The sequence below is a fragment of the Scomber japonicus genome, chromosome 8 (genome assembly GCF_027409825.1).
Source record: "Scomber japonicus isolate fScoJap1 chromosome 8, fScoJap1.pri, whole genome shotgun sequence".
In the NCBI taxonomy this organism is placed as follows: Eukaryota; Metazoa; Chordata; class Actinopteri; order Scombriformes; family Scombridae; genus Scomber; species Scomber japonicus.
The window spans coordinates 34,111,682-34,135,400 of record NC_070585.1 but is presented as its reverse complement, the minus strand read 5'-3'; the positions used below and the strand labels follow the sequence as shown (position 1 = coordinate 34,135,400).

At 42.7% G+C, this 23,719-nt stretch overlaps 1 protein-coding gene across 1 annotated transcript; it reads left to right on the top strand.

Moving 5' to 3' along the window:
- The first annotated feature begins 1,070 nt into the window (after window positions 1-1,070).
- On the top strand, window positions 1,071-18,793 carry tgfbi (transforming growth factor, beta-induced). The gene is made up of 15 exons (XM_053323748.1): window positions 1,071-1,128; window positions 1,417-1,574; window positions 4,382-4,546; window positions 5,746-5,892; window positions 6,266-6,407; window positions 6,746-6,958; window positions 7,889-8,026; window positions 8,140-8,282; window positions 11,839-11,975; window positions 15,517-15,650; window positions 16,931-17,058; window positions 17,142-17,244; window positions 18,248-18,315; window positions 18,566-18,590; window positions 18,670-18,793. Exons 2-15 carry the CDS (start codon window positions 1,476-1,478, stop codon window positions 18,729-18,731), a joined length of 1,704 nt encoding a protein of 567 aa, XP_053179723.1. The 5' UTR covers window positions 1,071-1,128; window positions 1,417-1,475; the 3' UTR covers window positions 18,732-18,793.
- Window positions 18,794-23,719: the final 4,926 nt, after the last annotated feature.

Sequence of the window (23,719 nt, the reverse complement as noted above, 5' to 3'; positions counted from 1 at the left end):
TTGGGGGGGCTGCAGGTCTGGTGTTGGGGGGCTGTAGGTCTGGTGTTGGGGGGGCTGCAGGTCAGGTGTTGGGGGGGGCTGCAGGTCTGGTGTTGGGGGGGGCTGCAGGTAGTACTGTAGGAACTGGCTGCCAGCCTGACATTTATTTTGTAGTGAGCAGGAAGTGTTATTTTCCTGGCAGCGTGTGTGCCACCCCCCCCCCCCCCCGACCCCCCCCCCCCCCCCCCCCCCCCCCCCCCCGTCTGGTCTGGGTGCAGATTCTTCTTCTCTCTGAGGAAATGAGCTTTATGAGCCCACACGGCTCAGCCTCCACGCGTCATTACACAACACATGTGAGTCAGACGCTTTGCCGAGACCCTCCGAGTCTGAACATCTGTAACAGCACAGCTGGAAGAAGTACTCAGATACTTTACTGCAGTAAAAGTACTGCAGTATTATAGTGATGTAGTATGCAGTATTACAGTAAAAGTACTGCAGTATTATAGTGATGTAGTATGCAGTATTACAGTAAAAGTACTGCAGTATTATAGTGATGTAGTATGCAGTATTACAGCTGCTCTGAGAGGTCACCAGAGGTCACTAGAGGTCACTAGAGGTCAGCGTTGTGTAAACTGGAGGATTGTGGGAAGCTGGTTGTTTCTGTTGTCATGGAAACAACGTGGAGACTTTCTCATGTTATCTTGGTTATTATTATTTTACACATGGAAACAGTACAAACTAAATAACTTTATTAGCATCATTATACACAGACAGGAATTTATGTGTCTGCTGCAGCAGAAACGCTACGGAGACGCTTTACGAGCTTCTGAAGGTTTATAGTCTTTACTCCTCAGGCTGAAATCATGTTAGACAAAGAGAAGAAGAAGAAGAAGGAGAAGAAGAAGAAGAAGGAGAAGAAGAAGAAGAAGAAGAAGAAGAAGAAGAAGAAGGAGAAGAAGAAGAAGAAGGAGAAGAAGAAGAAGAAGAAGAAGAAGAAGAAGAAGAAGAAGAAGAAGAAGAACTTGTTGAGTAGGTTGTGATGATGTGTCCTGATGTCTTCTTGTCTTCTTGTCTCCCGCTGCAGAGTGATCACCTACGAGTGTTGCCCTGGTTACGAGAAGATCCCTGGAGAGAAGGGCTGTCCTGCAGGTATGACCCTAAATATTAACTCATCCTGACCCGGTCTGACCCGGTCTGACCCATCCTGACCCACCCTGACCCACCCTGACCCATCCTGACCCATCCTGACCCATCCTGACCCACCCTGACCCACCCTGACCCATCCTGACCCATCCTGACCCATCCTGACCCACCCTGACCCACTCTGACCCACCCTGACCCATCCTGACCCACCCTGACCCATCCTGACCCACCCTGACCCACCCTGACCCGTCCTAACCCGGTCTGACCCGGTCTGACCCGTCCCGTGTGTTGCAGCGCTGCCTCTGGTGAACATCTACAACACGCTGGGCGTCGTCGGGGCGACCACGACTCAGATGTACTCCGACCGAGCGAAGCTGAGAGACGAGATCGAAGGTCCAGGAAGCTTCACGTTCTTCGCCCCGAGCAACGAGGCCTGGGCCGCCCTGCCCACCGTCAGTACCCCCCCCCCTATACTATACTACTGTAGTACTAGTACTATACTACTGTAGTACTGTTAGAGGTACTAGTACTATACTACTGTAGTACTGTTAGAGGTACTAGTACTCTACTACTGTAGTACTGTTAGAGGTACTAGTACTCTACTGTAGTACAGTTAGAGGTACTAGTACTTTACTGTAGTACAGTTAGAGGTACTAGTACTTTACTGTAGTACAGTTAGAGGTACTGGTACTATACTGTAGTACTGTTAGAGGTACTAGTACTTTACTGTAGTACTGTTAGAGGTACTAGTACATGTTGAATGTTTTAGGGTTTAATGGTTTTAAAGATGTTTGAATTAAAACATCATCAGACTGATCAGAAGTTATTTAGCAGCGTGTGTCGTGCTGTGTGTGTGTGCGTGTGTGTGTGTGTGTGTGTGTGTGTGTGTGTGTGTGTGTTTGGCAGACCATAATGTCTTACATCACCAGCAGCCTCCTAACAACCAGCGTCCTATCAGTAAATAATCACCTAACAACCACAAGAAACGCACAGCAGCATTCTTACAGGGTTTCCCACAGCACTTTACAGCTAAGGCGGCCGCCTAAGCAACACACGCCTCCCGCCTTAACTAACGTCTTCAAACAAAACAAAAAAAATTAATGACATAAAATAAAATAAATAAATCCAACCAACGTCTGCAGCGGACCGGAACCGCTGTGTCCGACTGGCTGACTGCGACCCTGAACACACCTGTAGCTCCTTGTACATCCCGCTAGCATAACACAGACACGCTAACGGCTAACAGTGATATTAAGTTTAAGGAAACAAACACAGACCGCTGGTTAAAACATAAATCTACATCATCTGAGACAGAACCTGCTCAGAAAGAAACAGCGGAGCCTGAAAAACTAATGCAAACAGCGCCATGTGACGTCACCATTAACAACGTTAATCCTCAGACCGGTAACTGTGACGTTACCATAGCAACAAGCTTCAGGCTAACTGTGACGTTACTATAGTATCAAGCTTCAATCTAACTGTAACGTTACTATAGCAACAAGCTTCAGGCTAATCGGCTCAGAGTAAATGAACGGCTCCAACTAAACAGCTGATATTAGCGGCACAATGTGTAAAATGCTGCGGTGCTGCGCGTTTTATCAGCTGATGTTACAACACGTCAACTTTAAGTCACTCAGATGTTTCTCATTCACCTGACCTGGAGAGAGAGAGAGAGGCAGATTCAACAAAAACGTGATGCTACTGAAGCTGAATATCACTACTTAACCTGTGCAATCTAATTTAATCCAATACAGCAGCTATAGATGCTATACATTCTACATTTATGAAGCTTATACATTTTTTGACAAGAAGGTGAAAATTCTGCTTAATGTTCATTATAGATCAGTGGTTCTTAACCTTGTTGGAGGTACCGAACCCCACCAGTTTCATATGCGCATTCACCGAACCCCTCTTTAGTGAAAAATAAAATATGATTTTTTTTCAAATTCAAGACATAGATATATTTTTTTACTGGTGCACAAAATGAGCCGTGCATGAACATCACCTTGTTCAAAGAACAAAACCAACACAATGCATAAACTCACAACAAATTACATACCTGCAAATCAGTGTGACTTCTGCTGTTGCCTTTGAGAGACCAGTTCAGATATGCGTGGCTTCACCTTAGCAAGTGCCACTCTCATGTCATTTTCAAAAAAAATGAGGCTCTGCCGAACCCCTGAGACCGACTCACCGAACCCCTAGGGTTCGATCGAACCCAGGTTAAGAACCACTGTTATAGAGTGATTATGGTGTGCATTATATTGAATGGTGTTCCTAATATTTTGTCCACTCCATTAAGGCTAGTGGCGTTTACCATTTACACTCGGCTCTCTTATAGCCTACTTTTGACAAGACCCCCCCCGGCTCCCCACCACCTTAACTAACACATTTTCTGCGGAAAACCCTGTTCTTACAACTCATTTTTAAAACTTTATTTAAACCTTTATGATCACAGCTGCACATAATTACACCTGAAGCTCTGCAGGAGACCAGCAGCAGCTCGGTCTGAGCGGCTCCGTCTGAGCGGCTCGGTCTGAGCGGCTCCGTCTGGCTCCGAGGCGTCTCCGTGGGAACGAAGGAAGAACCACTGCTGCTAGATTTAACTGTGCAGTCTGAACCATGTCAAACCTTCAGGCCACCGTCGCTCCGCAGCAACACCACCCAGTAGCATCATCAGCACCAGTACTGCCAGACATCCACCAGACCCCCCCATCCACCGCCCCAAAACCAGCTGGACCCGTCACCAGAACCTCAGCTGGATCCAGAATCCCTGTAAACCAGCAAGGATAGGGTCAGGGTCAGGGTCAGGGTTAGGGTTACACCGTCAGCAGATAGGGTCAGGGTTAGGGTTACACCGTCAGCAGATAGGGTCAGGGTCAGGGTTACACCGTCAGCAGATACAGGGTCAGGGTTACACCGTCAGCAGATAGGGTTAGGGTCAGGGTTACACCATCAGCAGATACAAACCCAGCCTGCAGAACAAAGTGCTTTGTCCCATCAGATGTTGGAGAGAGAAACAAAAACTTACTCTAAATTAAACTGAATTAATGACGCTGCAGTTTTTATTTTTTATAATTCATATTTATTGAGTATTATAAAGGTTTAAATGATAAGATCCTGCACTTTGAAAGGATGCACTGATGGCACTTTACCTTTTCACTGTTATTATGAGTCTGACCTGTTGGATGAAGCCAAACCTTCGGGTACAGACAACGTTCCCTAACCTTTACCTCTGACTGTGTTGGTGGCGCTGCAGGAGATCCTCGACGCTCTGGTGAGCAACGTGAACATCGAGCTGCTCAACGCTCTTCATTACCACATGGTGAACCGCCGGCTGACCTCCGAGGAGCTCCGACACGGATCCTCCTTTGCCTCCATGTACCAGGACTTCCACGTCCACATCCACCACTACTCCAACGGGGTCAGTGCTGCGTCTCACACACACACACACACACACACACACACACACACACACACACACACACACACACAGTAACACACACACACACACACACACACACACACACACACACAGTACTGCAGGTTTCAGGTCCATTAAAGAAGCGTCACAGGATGAAATGTGTATTAATCGGAGCCATGAGTCCTTCCAACAGTTTGTGATGTTTTATGAGCTCTTTTGGAAGGTCTGCTCTCATTGGACAAGTCTCACTATGACATCACTGTGGCGCCATTTTGGATTGACAACCAAAGAGTCTTTAGTCTCAGACAGACGAAAATCACAAAGTTTCAATGATAAAGTTCATTATAAGATACGTTTGTAGAAAATGAATTAACTAGAAGTAACTTAAAGTAAAAGCATCCAAACAGCAGAAGTCTCCCTGCAGGATTTCTGCTTTTCTTAGAAATCAGAAATTGGAAAAAATTGGAAGTAAAGATTTGCTGTTTTTTGTTAAACTCCTGCTGATGAACAGTCACATGTTCTGACTTCCTGCATATGACAGAAACTGTATTTCAGAGCCAGTGTTTAATGTATTTTCTGAACTTGGGAACCTTGAGCTCAAAGTTGTCTAACAAAGGAAATACTGTACTGGATGACGTAAGATACCACCACACCAAATGCCACAATTGGTCCAAATTACAAGAGGTCTGTTGTATTTGGACATTTCATGTTGTGGTAAGTTGTGGTAATTGAGCAAAATGGCAAACTGTTGGAAATATTGCAGCGATTTCTTGACTTTGCGAATTATTGCAAAGTCATATTTTCCTGGAGGGAACGATGACGACTTCACTCGGTTCGGTTTTGTGGTTCTTTGTGTGTGTTTTGGATCGTTTGGTTCCAAACCGCCGTGTTTGGTGGCATTTTGAGTTCCTACTTTTCATTATGGTCGCTGTTTCACTGCAAACCAAATACAACCGTCTCATACTCTCCACAGAGTCATTAAATCCATGTTCACTGTAAACCTTTGCTTTGGGTTTTTTTGATCAGCTAGTTTTTAAAGCTGAGATGACGAAGCAGTCTGAGTCATGTTGTTCTGGTCTGACTGTTATTTATCTGGAGCCGTTGAGTGTAGAGTTTATTTCCACATCTTAAACCTGCTAACCCGAACCCTGTGAAGCTGCCGTTGGAATAACTGATCAGATTTCTTCTGTCCTCTTCAGATTGTGACGGTGAACTGCGCTCGTCTGATCAAACCTGACCAACACGCCACCAACGGCATCGTGCACGTGGTCGACCGCGTCATCACCGCCATCTCCAACAACGTGCACACGCTCATCGATGTCGACGACGACCTGGAAACACTGCGTGTGAGTACATCTGGCAATATATCAATATATCAATGAGTCAGTGTGTTCCAGTGTTAAAGATGTCAGGTGTTTCCTGAAGAGACAGTCGAAGTTTAAATGCCTCGATGTTGCTCAATTTCTTATTATAATGAGAATTTGTCTGTTACATTGTTGTATTTTCTCATTATTACCAGATGTAAATAGTATTATAACTCAAAATGTTCCACATCTCACTAAAACAAACACTTCTTATTAGTCATTACAACGACACTCAACGATATTTATTGTATCGTCTGTAAAGAGTGAAAATGACTCGTTGGTTTATGGTTTGATTGTATAAATGATCTTGTTCTTGATCATAACTGTGCTGCTCTTGTGCTCTTGTGTGTCTCAGACGGCCATCGCTGCCGCAGGTCTGACCAACATCTTGGAGAGCGAGGGTCAGTACACCATCTTCGCTCCCACCAACGAAGCCTTTGAGAAGATTCCTCCACAGACCCTGAACAGGATCCTGGGAGACCCTGTGGCTCTGAAAGGTGACCAGCAGGAGGCGCTCTGAATACTCCTACTTTTTACTTTTAGTATGTACAGCAGCTGCCCTTACAAAGTACGTACTGTTGCATGCAGTATGCACAGAGTTGGCCTTCATTTGTTGCTGCGCTGTGATTGGTCCGAGCTCTCTCAGCGGCTCAGTCCTTGTGACGCAGAGGATTGTGGGTCAGAATAGCCAGAGAAGCATGCTAACTTGAACACTGCAAAATGTGAGCGGATGCAGTGAGACTTCAGTCAGGCGCAGACCGGTTTGTTGCTCTGACAGTCGGCTGATGTTGTTCTCCTGCCCCCCCCCCCCCCCCCCCCCCCCCCCCCCCCACAGACCTGCTGAACTACCACATCCTGAAGAACATGCAGTGTGCAGAGTCCATCGTGTCGGGGACGCCGATGGAGACGCTGCAGGGCACCGTGCTGGAGGTCGGCTGTGACGGAGACCAGATGACTCTGAACGGGAAAGCCATCATCACCAAGAAGGACCAGCTGGGAACCAACGGAGTCATCCACTACATCAACGAGCTGCTCATCCCAGACTCAGGTACTGATACTACTGATACTACTACCAATACCACCAATACTACCGATACCACTGATACTACCAGTACTACTGATACTACCAATATTACCAATACTACCAGATACTACCGATACCACTGATACTACTGATACTACTACCAATACCACCAGTACTACCAGTACTACTGATACTACCAATACTACCAGTACTACTGATACTACTGATACCACCAGTACTACCAGTAATACTGATACTACCAATACTACCAGTACTACCAGTACTACCAGTACTACCAGATACTACTGATACTACCAGTACTACCAGTACTACTGATACTACCAGTACTACCGATACTACCAGTACTACCGATACTACCAGTACTACCAGTACTACCAGTACTACCAGTACTACTGATACTACCAGTACTACCAGTACTACTGATACTACCAGTACTACCAGTACTACCAGTACTACCAGTACTACTGATACCACCGATACTACCGATACTACCAGTACTGCCGATACTACCAGTACTACCAGTACTACCAGTACTACCAGTACTACTGATACCACCGATACTACCGATACTACCAGTACTACTGATACTACCAGTACCACCAATACTACCAGTACTACTGATACCACCGATACTACCGATACTACCAGTACTACTGATACTACCAGTACTACCAGTACTACCAGTACTACCAGTACTACTGATACCACCGATACTACCGATACTACCAGTACCACCAATACTACCAGTACTACCGATACTACCAATACTACCGATACTACTGATACCACCAGTACTACCAGTACTACTAAACCGAATCCTTCAGTAGTAGGGAAGATATTCAGATATTCAGTTTATTGTCACAGAAAACAAAAAAAAGAGAAAATATTCATATTTAAGAAGTTTGAAACTTAAACTCTTAACTTATCTCGCAGCCAAAACTCTCCTGGAGCTCGCCGAAGGTTCAACTGTTGCCACGGCAACCAAGCTTTTCGTTGACGCCGGCCTGAGCTCTCACCTGACGGGCTCGGAGGCTCTGACCATGCTGGCTCCTCTGAACGACGGCTTCAAAGGTAACCCCCCCCCCCCCCCGTCCCCCGTCCCCCTCTATGTGTACATCTCGACCTTTGACCTCCGGTACCAGCCTGCCGTCATGTGACCTGTTCACCTGTTTGTTCTCTAACAGGAAGTCTGACGATGACGCCCGACATGAGGAGGCTGATGACCAATCACATCCTGAAGGAGCAGCTGTCCTCCAAGTCTCTGTATGACGGTCAGGAGCTGGAGACGCTCGGAGGACTCAAACTCAGAGTCTTCGTCTACAGAAACGTAAGAACGACTTTTCTTCTTCTTCAGCTGTTTTCTGGACTGAACGTCTGCAGTCAGTTGAACTTACTGCTCCTAACCAGCTGTCATTAGTTCTGCAGACCTTTGATAATAAATCAGATTATTGGAGAGAGTGAAATGGGCAGCTGGTGGCGCTACAGGAAGAGTCAGAGGATCAAAGCCACCAGTTTATCTGAGTAAATATCTCCACATTATAACATTAGAGCCTCAAATATTCCACCATGGAGAGAACAACCAGCGTCCATGTCACGTTCACTAGTGTCTGCTAACAATCCCACAATGCAATGCTCCACATTTTAACCCTTTAAAGTCTGAAACAACAAATAATTGCCAGAAAATAAGTGACATGAGTGACAACACTGCATATATGAATTTAGATTTTTAGAGTCTTAGATAAATAAAAACATATTGAATACAACATTTTTAAGGCCTTAATGGTCCTGCATAGAGCTCATATCACCGACTACTAAATGTTTTATGCATGATGATGATGATGATGCGTAAGATTTACAGATAAATGAGCTTCTATACCTGCTGTAATTCACATTTTCAACAGGAATTTATCATAAAATAAGCTACAAAATATTTAGTAATTCAACATTGCATCAATCCACTAACTGTTCCTGTTGAAGTATCAGTAACTAGTCCAGTGTTTCTCTTACCTTAGCTTTTTCTAAACTGGGAAAACATATCCAGACCTCTAAGTTGTGTCTCACTGATCGACATCGTTGAAATAAAAGGTCTGATCTTGTGCTGAGTGAAGTTTGTAGTGTTTATTATACAGAGAGCAGATTTCTGACACCGCCTTAATCGACCACTATTGTGATAAAAGCCCAATTCGTCTTATTCCAACTTTTTAATGTGAATATTTTCTGGTTTCTTTTGTCTTCAACTCAAAGACATCAAGACTAAATATAAAAAATAAAAGAGCAGAGTGTCAGTTCCAGTTTGGACTCTCAGTGATCCACCGACTTTATCAATCGAGTGACTAATCCAATAATCAGAGAGGATGATGATGATGATGATGATGATGCAGCCCAGCTGAGATGTTTCCATCTGACCCGGAGCCACCGACACGCTGCTAATTTGAAAACTGGATGTTGTTTTTGGAGCGTTTGTCTGCAGAGGAAACTTCACATCTGTCTGAGTCAGGATGTGTGGAGCAGATTTGGCTCGTCGGACGTTGTTCCGGTTGTTCGATGTCAGCTGACTCAGAACAAGAAGCCGCCTAAATGATCTCCTGATGTTCTCCTGATGTTCTCCTGATGTTCTCCTGATGTTCTTCGTCTCCTGCACAAATAATGACATTTTCATTTCTGTAATGAGACGCAGCGGTTTTTCATGTTTCCTGGATCTTCCTCCTCTGTGCTGACCTCAGACTTTTTCCAGATGATAGAAGAAGCTGCTCTTTGTGTGTGTGTGTGTGTGTGTCTGTGTGTGTGTGTGTGTGTGTGTGTGTGCGTGTGCGTGTGCGTGTGCGTGTGCGTGTATGTGTATGTGTGCGTGTGCGCGTGCGTGTGTGTGCGTGTGCGTGTGCGTGTGTGTGTGTGTGTGTGTGTGTCAGCTGTTGATTGAACATCTTGAGTTTTCTTGCTGAAGCTGCTGTGAGTGAGTGTTGCCGTGTCGTCTGTTGCCGGGTGGATCATCTGTTTCCAGGAGCCATAAATCATCCTCGGTGATGATGTCATGAGGTCACAGAGTTTCTGTTTCTGCGTCTTGTTACCAACAAATAAACTAAGGATCAGCTCTGACAGTTACACAGACACTGATCACTTACATCAAACTGTACTTCAGTGAGATTTTAAACCGCACGTCTGCAGCCTCATTACAGAAACCACATGTGGTGATGACATCATCTAAAGCATCTTGTGGTGATGTTGGTCATCAAATGAAAGCTTTGCATGTAGGAGCCTCCAGGATGAGGTGGGACCCCCCACCGATCGGAACAAGAGCCTCACAGCTGGGAGGACGGAGACGCCATCATTACACATTAGAGTTTCATCTGAAGTGAACATTTGAATTCCTGGAAAATCCTGAAAGTGGAACGTGTGAATATTAACAGATGAACAGTTGGAGTTCAGTGCCGTTAAACTGCTGCAGAAGAAGAAGACAGTGAGATGATGTCATCATGTCTCACTGTTTATAAGATGATTAACTGACAAGTGATGCAACTAATGATTATAACTAGAGTTTAGATTCCTTTCAGCAGAGCCATAGTTTACATCACATGAACGGTCAGCTGCACGGTCACTGTGGAAAACAACACACACTATGTACTACTGGAACCATCACATCACTTCACATCACTTCACATCACATCACATCACTTCAGAAACTGGCACGTAATGAGTGAATAAACACAACTGTGAGATGATCATTTATTTCAGGAACCTTAATGTTCAAACTATAACCTCAAAACCTCTTTAGCTCAAACCCTGATTATTACTAATGTTAACTCACCTGCCAGATTTCTTTTCTATGAATCAATGAATCAATTATTTGGTTCATAAAATGTCACAAAACAGTTTGCGAGGTGTGAGCTGCTGTCTTCAGACGTCCACAGACTCAACCATCAGTCTACAGGCTGCAGGTCTGAGTCGTGGGTGGCTGCTCACATTTCTGCTCAGTAATGAACTCTGCAGACCACAAGAAGTTTCCTGTTCCCACCACGGCTAAATCTTTCCAGGCACCATCTGTGTGTGTGTGTGTGTGTGTGTGTGTGTGTGTGTGTGTGTGTGTGTGTGTGTGTGTGTGTGTGTGTGTGTGTGTGTGTGTGTGTGTGTGTGTGTGTGTGTGTGTGTGTGTGTGTGTGTGTGTGTGAGACACAGACAGACTGACACATTCACATTTGTCCTTCTTCACCTCTTTTATGACCTCCTGCCTCTACATCACAAGTGTGTGTTACGTTATGTTAGTGTGTGTGTGTGTGTGTGTGTGTCTCTCTGTGTGTGTGTGTTACGTTGTGTTAGCGTGTGTGTGTGTGTGTGTGTGTGTGTGTGTGTGTGTGTGTTACGTTATGTTAGCGTGTTAGCAGCAGCGTGTGTGTGTATGTGTGTTACGTTATGTTAGCGTGTTAGCAGCAGCGTGTGTGTGTATGTGTGTTACGTTATGTTAGCGTGTTAGCAGCAGAGTGTGTTAGAGTGTGTGTGTGTGTGTGTGTGTGTGTGTGTGTGTGTGTGTGTGTGTTACGTTGTGTTAGCGTGTTAGCAGCAGCGTGTGTGAGGACGGTAAATATGAGTGTGTCAGTTGAAACATCTCGTTCATGTTCCTCTCAGGATGAACTGTAACAGCTTTGATGAGTTTTTGGTCACATCTCATAAAAACTGATTTGTTTCTCACAGTTTCGCGACATGGACGAGTAGTTCCAGCTGTTCAGGACGTTAATGTGGTCCAATGTGTCCCAGATCACCTCAAACCAGAAACAGACCTTAAATCATCTCCATGGTTACAGTTAAAGAGCATGCTGGGCGTGTACCTTAACGTATGCTAACGTGTCTCCAGCGTGTATGAACCAACCTGTTCTCCGTGTTCTCTGTAGAACCTCTGCATCGAGAACGCCTGCATCGCCGCCCATGATAAGTTAGGACGCTATGCCACCATGTTCACCGTGGACAAAGTTCTCACCCCCCCGATGGGAACCGTGATGGACGTGCTGAAGGCTGACGACCGCTTCAGGTGAGAGTTTATCATGGCGGATGTTTTCACCTCTCTGACGCTCAGCTGCTCACTAACAACTCTCAGCTGTTTGATCACAGATGAAAACAGTCTTCTCTTCTCTCTGCTCTTAATCCTCTAATGCATTAAAGCAGCAGTTTATAAACTAAGCAGCAGACTGAAGTTTGTCTCTGGTGGATAAATCATTAACATCCTGTTTCATGGGCACGTTGCCCATTTTGGGTTCGCCCCTCAATGCTTGGCTCCTTAAAGGGAGAGCGAAGGACGGAGCCTGTGTGAGGTAGAACAAAGGTCACGATCGTAACTCTGGTTCTATTAGGGTTACTAAAGGTTAAGATATAGTAACTCTAGTTCTATTAGGGTTACTAAAGGTTAAGATATAGTAACTCTGGTTCTATAAGGGTTACTAAAGGTTAAGATATAGTAACTCTGGTTCTATTAGGGTTACTAAAGGTTAAGATATAGTAACTCTAGTTCTATTAGGGTTACTAAAGATCAAGATAGTAACTCTAGTTCTATTAGGGTTACTAAAGGTCACGATATAGTAACTCTAGTTCTATTAGGGTTACTAAAGGTCACGATATAGTAACTCTGGTTCTATTAGGGTTACTAAAGGTTAAGATATAGTAACTCTGGTTCTATTAGGGTTACTAAAGGTCACGATATAGTAACTCTGGTTCTATTAGGGTTACTAAAGGTCAAGATATAGTAACTCTGGTTCTATTAGGGTTACTAAAGGTTAAGATATAGTAACTCTGGTTCTATTAGGGTTACTAAAGGTTAAGATATAGTAACTCTAGTTCTATTAGGGTTACTAAAGGTTAAGATATAGTAACTCTAGTTCTATTAGGGTTACTAAAGGTTAAGATATAGTAACTCTAGTTCTATTAGGGTTACTAAAGGTCAAGATATAGTAACTCTAGTTCTATTAGGGTTACTAAAGGTCACGATATAGTAACTCTAGTTCTATTAGGGTTACTAAAGGTTAAGATATAGTAACTCTGGTTCTATTAGGGTTACTAAAGGTCACGATATAGTAACTCTGGTTCTATTAGGGTTACTAAAGGTCAAGATATAGTAACTCTAGTTCTATTAGGGTTACTAAAGGTCAAGATATAGTAACTCTAGTTCTATTAGGGTTACTAAAGGTTAAGATATAGTAACTCTAGTTCTATTAGGGTTACTAAAGGTCAAGATATAGTAACTCTGGTTCTATTAGGGCTACTAAAGGTTAAGATATAGTAACTCTAGTTCTATTAGGGTTACTAAAGGTTAAGATATAGTAACTCTGGTTCTATTAGGGTTACTAAAGGTTAAGATATAGTAACTCTAGTTCTATTAGGGTTACTAAAGGTTAAGATATAGTAACTCTGGTTCTATAAGGGTTACTAAAGGTTAAGATATAGTAACTCTGGTTCTATTAGGGTTACTAAAGGTTAAGATATAGTAACTCTAGTTCTATTAGGGTTACTAAAGATCAAGATAGTAACTCTAGTTCTATTAGGGTTACTAAAGGTCACGATATAGTAACTCTGGTTCTATTAGGGTTACTAAAGGTCACGATATAGTAACTCTGGTTCTATTAGTGTTACTAAAGGTCACGATATAGTAACTCTGGTTCTATTAGGGTTACTAAAGGTTAAGATATAGTAACTCTAGTTCTATTAGGGTTACTAAAGGTCAAGATATAGTAACTCTGGTTCTATTAGGGTTACTAAAGGTTAAGATATAGTAACTCTAGTTCTATTAGGGTTACTAAAGGTTAAGATATAGTAACTCTAGTTCTATTAGGGTTACTAAAGGTCAAGATATAGTAACTCTGGTTCTATTAGGGTTACTAAAGGTTAAGATATAGTAACTCTAGTTCTATTAGGGTTACTAAAGGTCAAGATATAGTAACTCTAGTTCTATTAGGGTTACTAAAGGTCACGATATAGTAACTCTAGTTCTATTAGGGTTACTAAAGGTTAAGATATAGTAACTCTGGTTCTATTAGGGTTACTAAAGGTCACGATATAGTAACTCTGGTTCTATTAGGGTTACTAAAGGTCAAGATATAGTAACTCTAGTTCTATTAGGGTTACTAAAGGTCAAGATATAGTAACTCTAGTTCTATTAGGGTTACTAAAGGTTAAGATATAGTAACTCTAGTTCTATTAGGGTTACTAAAGGTCAAGATATAGTAACTCTGGTTCTATTAGGGCTACTAAAGGTTAAGATATAGTAACTCTAGTTCTATTAGGGTTACTAAAGGTTAAGATATAGTAACTCTGGTTCTATTAGGGTTACTAAAGGTTAAGATATAGTAACTCTAGTTCTATTAGGGTTACTAAAGGTTAAGATATAGTAACTCTAGTTCTATTAGGGTTACTAAAGGTTAAGATATAGTAACTCTAGTTCTATTAGGGTTACTAAAGGTCAAGATATAGTAACTCTAGTTCTATTAGGGTTACTAAAGGTCAAGATATAGTAACTCTGGTTCTATTAGGGTTACTAAAGGTTAAGATATAGTAACTCTAGTTCTATTAGGGTTACTAAAGGTTAAGATATAGTAACTCTAGTTCTATTAGGGTTACTAAAGGTTAAGATATAGTAACTCTAGTTCTATTAGGGTTACTAAAGGTTAAGATATAGTAACTCTGGTTCTATTAGGGTTACTAAAGGTCAAGATATAGTAACTCTGGTTCTATTAGGGTTACTAAAGGTTACGATATAGTAACTCTGGTTCTATTAAGGTTACTAAAGGTTAAGATATAGTAACTCTGGTTCTATTAGGGTTACTAAAGGTCACGATATAGTAACTCTGGTTCTATTAGGGTTACTAAAGGTTACGATATAGTAACTCTGGTTCTATTAGGGTTACTAAAGGTTAAGATATAGTAACTCTGGTTCTATTAGGGTTACTAAAGGTTAAGATATAGTAACTCTGGTTCTATTAGGGTTACTAAAGGTTAAGATATAGTAACTCTGGTTCTATTAGGGTTACTAAAGGTTACGATAGTAACTCTAGTTCTATTAGGGTTACTAAAGGTCAAGATATAGTAACTCTAGTTCTATTAGGGTTACTAAAGGTTAAGATATAGTAACTCTGGTTCTATTAGGGTTACTAAAGGTCACGATATAGTAACTCTGGTTCTATTAGGGTTACTAAAGGTTAAGATATAGTAACTCTAGTTCTATTAGGGTTACTAAAGGTCACGATATAGTAACTCTGGTTCTATTAGGGTTACTAAAGGTCAAGATATAGTAACTCTAGTTCTATTAGGGTTACTAAAGGTTAAGATATAGTAACTCTGGTTCTATTAGGGTTACTAAAGGTCACGATATAGTAACTCTGGTTCTATTAGGGTTACTAAAGGTTAAGATATAGTAACTCTAGTTCTATTAGGGTTACTAAAGGTCACGATATAGTAACTCTGGTTCTATTAGGGTTACTAAAGGTTAAGATATAGTAACTCTGGTTCTATTAGGGTTACTAAAGGTTAAGATATAGTAACTCTGGTTCTATTAGGGTTACTAAAGGTTCCTCTTCCTCTTTCAGCCTCCTGGTCGGTGTGATCCAGACGGCAGGTATGACGGAGCAGCTGAACAAGCAGGGGGGGTTGATGACCTTCTTCGCTCCCACCAACGACGCCTTCAACGCGATGCCAAAGCCTGAATTCAGCAGACTGATGCGTGAGTACGAAACAGCAGCTGATGGAATATTATGAACATTAGGAAATAAATGAAATATTATAGATGTTATTATGAAGGAGTTTAAAACGTGACATGAATAAATAGAGTTTGTATTTCTGTGGATACTCACATATTAAACTTTAGCTGCAGTCTGTGTGAGGACTTTAATACTGAACATATGGAAGTTCATAACTGTCAATATTAAAATGTAATACCATCAGATACGGATCACATGACGTGTGGAGGCGATAACAAAGTTTCCTAATTTCTGGTGAAAACATAAACTTATTTTATACTTTTTACTCTTTTAGATTATTAGTGTAAAAGCCTTAAATGTAAAATATTTAGAGGTACAGCACATTGAAACATATGTGACTGCACCGTGATGAAAATTGACATTTCATGGTTAAAAAAATGGTTTAACAGACAATCTGCTGTTTTAAATCAGCAGTGAACCTTCATCATGATATTTATATATTTAAATGAATGTTAATGGATAAAGATCTTTAAATGCCAACAAATCAAACACATGAAAACAGATTTAAAGGTTTTTATGTTTAATAATTCAATTATTTGTGTTTCACTGCGATGTGAATAAAGTGGATAATTTAATTTCAGTGTTTTATAAACTAAATTAAAGAACACAAACAATCATCCAGTCATTATTATTTTTATTATTATTATTGTGTCACGTTTTAATTTAATTATGACATGATGAGTAAATACAACATAAAAATGAAATAAACAATATTAATGCGTCTCCGTTTCTTTGATTAGTTTTTTTATTTTGGCATTGTAAACCTTCCGTACAGATCGTTGCGTAATGTAAAAGTGAATAAATTGAAGTGTAATCAGTTATTTTAACGTCAGATAAACAGAGGCGGCTGGGTTTGCGTCTCGCTGGCGTTCGGCTCCTTGTTTGGTCCTCAGACGTTTTGTTTATGTGACTCACGGCCAAATCAGTCACATCTGGTTTATACAACGAGTCCGAGCAGCCGAGCAGCTTCACTTCCAGACTCATGTTTGTGTTGTGTCGCTTTGACTTCTCTTAAATCTGCGTCTGCATGTGTAACGTGCTTCATAAATAAAATATCTCGCCTAATAAAGACATGCAGGTTCGCTCCGACGTCACAGAGCGTTCATGAGACTCTAACTTTAACTTCAAGATCAAGAGTTGACTTTAAATAACAGCAGAGTTGAGAAGGTTACTGTGGAAATGTAATAGATTACTAGTTACTCTGTTTAAAATAAGTAATGTAACTTTGTCACCGTGGTTGTAGGAAACCCTCAGGAGCTGTCAGCGGTGCTCAGGTATCACCTCGGTGAAGGGATGCTGGTGAGCGGAGGCGTCAGTGGATCTCACACCAGACTGAAACCTCTGCAGGGAGACAAGCTGGAGCTCGGCGTGGTCGGTCCTCCTTCCTCTCCGCTCATCAATAACTGATAACTGATAACATTGATCGGGTATTGATTATCTCCTCTGTGTTGCAGCGGAACCAAACCGTCTACGTTAACAGGATCCCAGTGGCCGACGCTGACCTGATGGCGACTAACGGAGTCGTTCACGCCATGAACAGCATCATCAAACCTCTGCGTGAGTTTAACCCTTCGTAGGTCTGATCAGCTGTTTGCTAGAGGTCACTGTGTGTCATAAACTAAATCTATTGAACCCTTTTAACTTTTAGGTCAATGTTTAGCACTTCTATGAGGAATGTAACGCACAGACAGACCATCAGGTTGTGCTATGGTTGCTATAGTTACAGGTTGTGCTATGGTTGCTATAGTTACAGGTTGTGCTATGGTTGCTATAGATACAACATACAAAAACAACATACAAAAATATACAGTGCAGGCTAGGGAGACAAGAGTGGAAGGTTATGCCAGATGTAGCAAAAACAAAGTAGTACAGTTTCAGTCCCTTCACACATACAGCATGTCAGTATGAGTAGCCAAATATACATAACACATTATAAACACATACAGACATAAGACAGACACAAAAACAAATAAACAGTGCTGTCAGATGGAAACAACCAAAACAACAAGAACAACAGGGGATAGGGTCAGGTCATACATTAGCAACAGAATCGTATATGATATACAGAAAAAAGAGTGGGGGGAGTACCCCCCAAAGACAGCATCCTTTTTTTTTTTTTACATTCCACTACAGCAGCATCACTGACATCAAGTGCATAGTAACTCAGGTAGCCCGCTATGAATGAATTGATCCATACTGTATGTTCTCACTTATGGTCCACCAGGCCCTTCAATACAATCACAGCTAGTCTTGTCCCAATATAAGTCAAAAAAGGGGACCAGATCCTGTAGAAAACCTGAGTCATACCTCTGGACCTGTATGTTAAGTATTCCATGGGTAACATGTCAAAAATAACCTTATGCCATCCAGCTATAGTGGGGGATTTCTCTAACATGTTTTTAATAAAGGTTTAGAACCAATGAGGTGTGAATGTAGAGACTGTAAAACATCACAACAACATTCCTCAATGAGGAAGTACATCCATGTTTTATGTTGTCATGGCAACAAAGAGGAAGGAAAAGCAGGACTTGTGTTGACAGTCTGGTATGTGTGTCTGCAGCAGTGAGGGTTGACCGTGAACAGGCGGACGGACCTGCAGCTCCGCTCAGATCAGCTGCTGCCTCCAGGGTGAGAACACTTTAAATCATTATAATAAACAGACTCTCAGATTATTGGGGATAAAAATGATTTTACAGCAGTTTAAATATAAACTACTAATATCAGTCGAACTTTTATTATAAATGTTGTCACAGAACTTCACAACAAGCTACTGAACGAGCTGGAAAAACATAAAATGAAAACATATAAATCAACAAAATGAAACTTAATGAAGGTGATCATCATGTTATTTAATGTTTTTACTTCTTTTCTCTCTCAGGTCGACTCCAGGAGCTTCAGAGACGGTGAGTTTATCTCAACGTCTGATTCAATGTAGATTCCACTCTGAGCTTTGGTTTGATGTTTTCTGTCGTTTGTTTCCAGATGATCTTTTCCAGAAGGTGCTGAAGAGTCGCTCCAGCAGGACGATGAACCTCAGCCGTTAAACCGAGCGAGAGGACGAGACACACGTCCCAACTCAACATCTGAGCAACCAAAGAAGAAGAAGAAGGAGGAGAAGAAGAAGAAGAAGAAGAACAGATTTAGGTTCTCACACAAAAAGAGAAAAATCCCCCTTTAAGCCTCCGACGCTCCTGCTGTTAGTTTCTGGCTCTGCTTTAATCACGGAGACAGAAACCAGCTGCTTTAATATTCAGAATAAAAACTTCACATTTTATTTTTTTTTGTCGTTTGTTTACGCAAGTTGTTGAAAGGAATTCTGGGAAATGTAGGCAACCACTAAGTGAAGCAGATTGGAGGCTGAAGTGAGAGCGTTCACTTTTTATTTCTCATTTTTCTTTAATCGATCTTCAAACTCTCGATCCCGCCGGTTTATATGATTCACTTTACTACGATACCCACGAGCCCCGGCTGCTGGTGCTGAACAAAATGTGTCTCCATGGTTACCGAATGTTCTCAAAGTGAACTGATTTAATCTGCAGATTGTTAAATAAATGTGATCTTTCGCTTCTGCTCACCGTTAGCGGCGCACGTGATTGGCTGTCTCTGGCTGAAATGCACTCTGGGAGTCGTAGTCGACTTCTCTTCCTCAGTTCTTCATGTCTGCAGGCGTCGAAAACTAAGAATGATTGTTTAACCTCCTGAGAGCCAGGCTTCTGTTTGGGATATCTGGGTTTAGTCGGACCTGATAAATACAGAAAGTGTATAAAATAGTTTCTTTCCCAACGATAATCAAGCTACAAATGTTATTAAGCATAAATACAAGTTTCAACCAGAACATTTAAAGGTTTTGAAGCTGCTCCACGTTTGTCTGGAGATCAGCTGTTGATTGATTTCTATGCTGTAATGTGCTTTTCTCACCACTAGGAGGCACAACATGTCGTGTACGAACAAGGGCAACAGGTCAAAGTTCACCAGAATGACGTAAAGATCAAAATGTTCCTGTGTGAGGACGCAGAGTCACATTTAATCCTGTTTGCTCCTCACATTCATTATAACAGCTGCATAAAGCGGCCCACAGACTTTACATTGTGATGATTTATAAATCTATTTTCTTGTCTGGAGGAAAGTTAACACATATAAAACCTCCATGGATCAAATATCAGTAACATAAAGAGTCATAATTGATCCCGTCTGCAGTTTTACGGACGTTTCTTTTATACAGGTCGACTATGGGAGAGTTGTTTTTACGCTGCAGTACCGCGAGTGGCCACTGGGCGAACCGGTGGCGCTCTAACCCTCCTTCACAGCTTCCTGTCTGCTCTTCAGAGTGACGCTGAAATAAAGGCTTCAGTTATCGTAAGGTTATCGTGAGTTCAGGATGTTTTTGGGAGGTTTTTGGGAGGTTTGAGGATCTGAGGGGGATTTTTCTGCTTTTTTTAAATTTCTCAGACAGAAGAAGAAGAATTATTGTTTGAAGACGTGTTTCAGTTGCTTTTTATACTTTTTGTTGTTGTTTTAAATCAAAGCAGTGTTCATGTTGATGCTACACTCTAAAGCTCACTGAGTTAAGATCGGAGCCGGTTTGAGTCGACGCGCCGACGGACTGAAGGTTTTATCGGTGCTTTCTGAACTCAAACTGACTCCGATGTTAAACCAGCTCGTTTTATGTGTTCTGTAAAAAAAAACTAAAAACAAAAAAAAAAACTAGTTTTGACCAAATGTCACTTTCTGAACTTTGAGGTGTGTAAGATAAAGTGTTGTGTACTCTGACGTCCTGCAGCATGTCGGCAGGTCTGAACGGATTCTGGAGGTTTTTAGGATTTTTTTTTCCTTTTGTGTTTTTGTAAAATAAAGCTGAAAAAATGAGCTCTGAAACCTGTGTGTGTGTGTCTGTGTGTGTGTGTGTGTCTGTGTGTGTGTGTGTCTGTGTGTGTGTGTGTCTGTGTGTGTGTGTGTGTCTGTGTGTGTGTGTCTGTGTGTGTGTGTGTGTCTGTGTGTGTGTGTGTGTCTGTGTGTGTGTGTGTCTGTGTGTGTGTCTGTGTGTCTGTGTGTCTGTGTGTGTGTGTCCCTGTGTGTGTGTGTGTTACTGTGTGTGCGTGTGTGTGTGTGTCTGTGTGTGTGTGTGTTACTGTGTGTGCGTGTGTATTTGTGTACATGTGTGTGTGTGTAGGTGTGTGTGTGTGTGTGTTACTGTGTCTGTGTGTGTGTGTGTGTGTACGTGTGTGTGTCTGTGTGTGTGTGTGTGTACGTGTGTGTGTCTGTGTGTGTGTGTGTGTGTGTGTGTGTGTGTGTGTGTGTGTGTGTGTGTGTGTGTGTGTGTGTGTGTGTGTGTGTGTGTGTGTGTGTGTGTGTGTGTGTGTGTGTGTGTCTACATGAATAAAGCCTCAGAGTTCAGGCTGGGTTCACATCGTTCTCTGCTGGTTTGTATAAAGGCTGAAAAGCGTCGACGCGTCACAGCCGCCACGCTGATTTACATCATCTGTAATCTGCAGAGGAAGAAGTACAAATACTACAAGTTTAAAATACTTTATTACAAAGTAAAAGTACTGCAGTATTATAGTGATGTAGTATGCAGTATTACAGTAAAAGTACTGCAGTATTATAGTGATGTAGTATGCAGTATTACAGTAAAAGTACTGCAGTATTATAGTGATGTAGTATGCAGTATTACAGTAAAAGTACTGCAGTATTATAGTGGTGTAGTATGCAGTATTACAGTAAAAGTACTGCAGTACTCTGAGATGTATAAAGTAGCATCACATGGAAACACTACAGTACCTCAGACTGCAGTACAGTAGCTGCTGGTAATCTGTGCACGTTTCCTACGTGCACGCTCACAGTGAAGCTGCTGCAGGATCACAGTTATGAAACATTAATGTGATCCAGGTGAACAGCAGCAGAGTCCAACAGAAACAAGCTTTGTTTTACAGGTTTTAATGTGAGGCAGTGAACGCCTCACAGAAAAGAAAACAGATGATGTCATTTCAGTTAAAGTTTATTATTTTACTGAGTTTGAATATCAAATAAACATTTTAGTCATCAATAATCATGAGCTCTAGTTTTTCCTTCATTACAGACGAGGAATCTTCAGCTTTTATTGATTTCCTGTTCTGATCTTCTCATTTAAAGAGACAGGAACAGAAACGGCCTGTTAGAGTCAGAGGCTGAACCGATGCTTGAAGCAGAGACTCAGAGTATGAACCTAAAGCTGAGATGTGAAGTCATTTATCTGCCAGCTGGAGTCACTGGTTACTGTGGAGGTTCAGGTTTTACAGTCCATCACATCAGATCCTTTATTATAGAGAGGAATCTACTGTTTATATTATATTATATTATTTAAACCATAATGATATAACAGAGTAACTGGATGATGCCATTGGCTGTTTCTTTAGGTTTGAATGAACCAATCACAAAATGAAATGAATCTCAGTGTCTCTATTTTATTTCGTGGTTTCTTTCAGTCTGAACTTGTGCAGTTTGATCTTCTTGCAGCAGAAACCTGAGTCAGCGTCGGTAATCTCTTCATCTTATTTAAACATGTTGAGCAGACTTCATTAAATCAGCAGCTTTTTGTTGTTTATCAGAAGGAACAGGATCTTTTATTTCCTGTCTGCGCTGCGGAGCCGTGTTTGTGCAGAGATGAGTGACAGCAGCAGATAATGAAGGACAGCTGCTGCTCGCTGCAGGAGAGCTGCTCACATTTCACCTCAGAGCTGACAAACACAATCCTCCTCAACTTTAATCACATCAGCTTCAAATTCCTCTTTAATGTCTCAGAAATGAACCTTTAAACAACCATCACACAACACGAGGAATCAGGAGTTTATGAAACCTTCTAACAAATCATTTTAAATTGAATTAAATGAGTTTAGTTTTTTCCCCCTGAGCTGCTACCTTATCGTGGTGGAGGGGTTTGCATGTCCCGATGACCCCAGGAGCTCAGTTCGGGGCTTTATGCCCCTGGTAGGGTCTCCCGTGGCAAACAGGTCCGGGGGGAGGGGCCAGACAAAACGTAGCTCACAAGACCCTTATGATGAATAAAAGTGTCCCTCGCCCGGACGCAGGTCACAGTGGCCCCCCCTGGAGCCAGGCCTGGGGTTGGGGCTCAATGGCGAGCGCCTGGTGGCCAGGCCTCCACTCATGGGGCCCAGCCGAGCATAGCCTGAAGAGGGAACATGGGACCCCCTTCCAATGGACCCACCACCCATGGGAGGGGCCTTGGCGGTCCGACCCTCGGCTGCAGAAGCTAGCTCTAGGGACGTGGAACGTCACCTCTCTGGTGGGGAAGGAGTCTGAGCTGGTGCGTGAGGTTGAGAAGTTCCGGCTAGATGTAGTCGGCCTCACCTCGACGCACAGCAAGGGCTCTGGAACCAGTATGGAACCAGTCTGGAACCAGTCTCCTCCAGAGGGGTTGGACTCTCTTCCACTCTGGAGTTGCCACTGGTGAGAGGCGCCGGGCAGGGGGGGCAATACTTATTGCCCCCCGGCTTGGTGCCTGTATGTTGGAGTTTACCCCGGTAGACGAGAGGGTGGCCTCCCTCTGCCTTCGGGTGGGGGGGGGCGGATCCTGACTGTTGTTTGTGCCTATGGTCCAAACAGCAGCTCAGAGTATCCTCCCTTCTTGGACTCCTTGGAGGGGGGGCTGGAGGGGAGGGGGGGGCGGGGGGGGGGGCTGGAGAGTCTCCCTCTGGGGATTCCCTCGTTCTGCTGGGGGACTTCAACGCTCACGTTGGCAGCGACAGTGAGACCTGGAGGGGTGTGATTGGGAGGAACGGCCCCCCCGATCTGAACCCGAGTGGTGTTCTGTTATTGGACTTCTGTTCTCGTCACAGGTTGTCCATAACGAACACCATGTTCAAGCATAAGGGGGGGGGGGGGGGGGTCCATATGTGCACTTGGCACCAGGACACCCTAGGCCGCAGTTCCATGATTGATTTTGTAGTCGTGTCGTCGGACTTGCGGCCGCATGTCTTGGACACTCGGGTGAAGAGAGCTGTCAACTGATCACCACCTGGTGGTGAGTTGGCTCCGA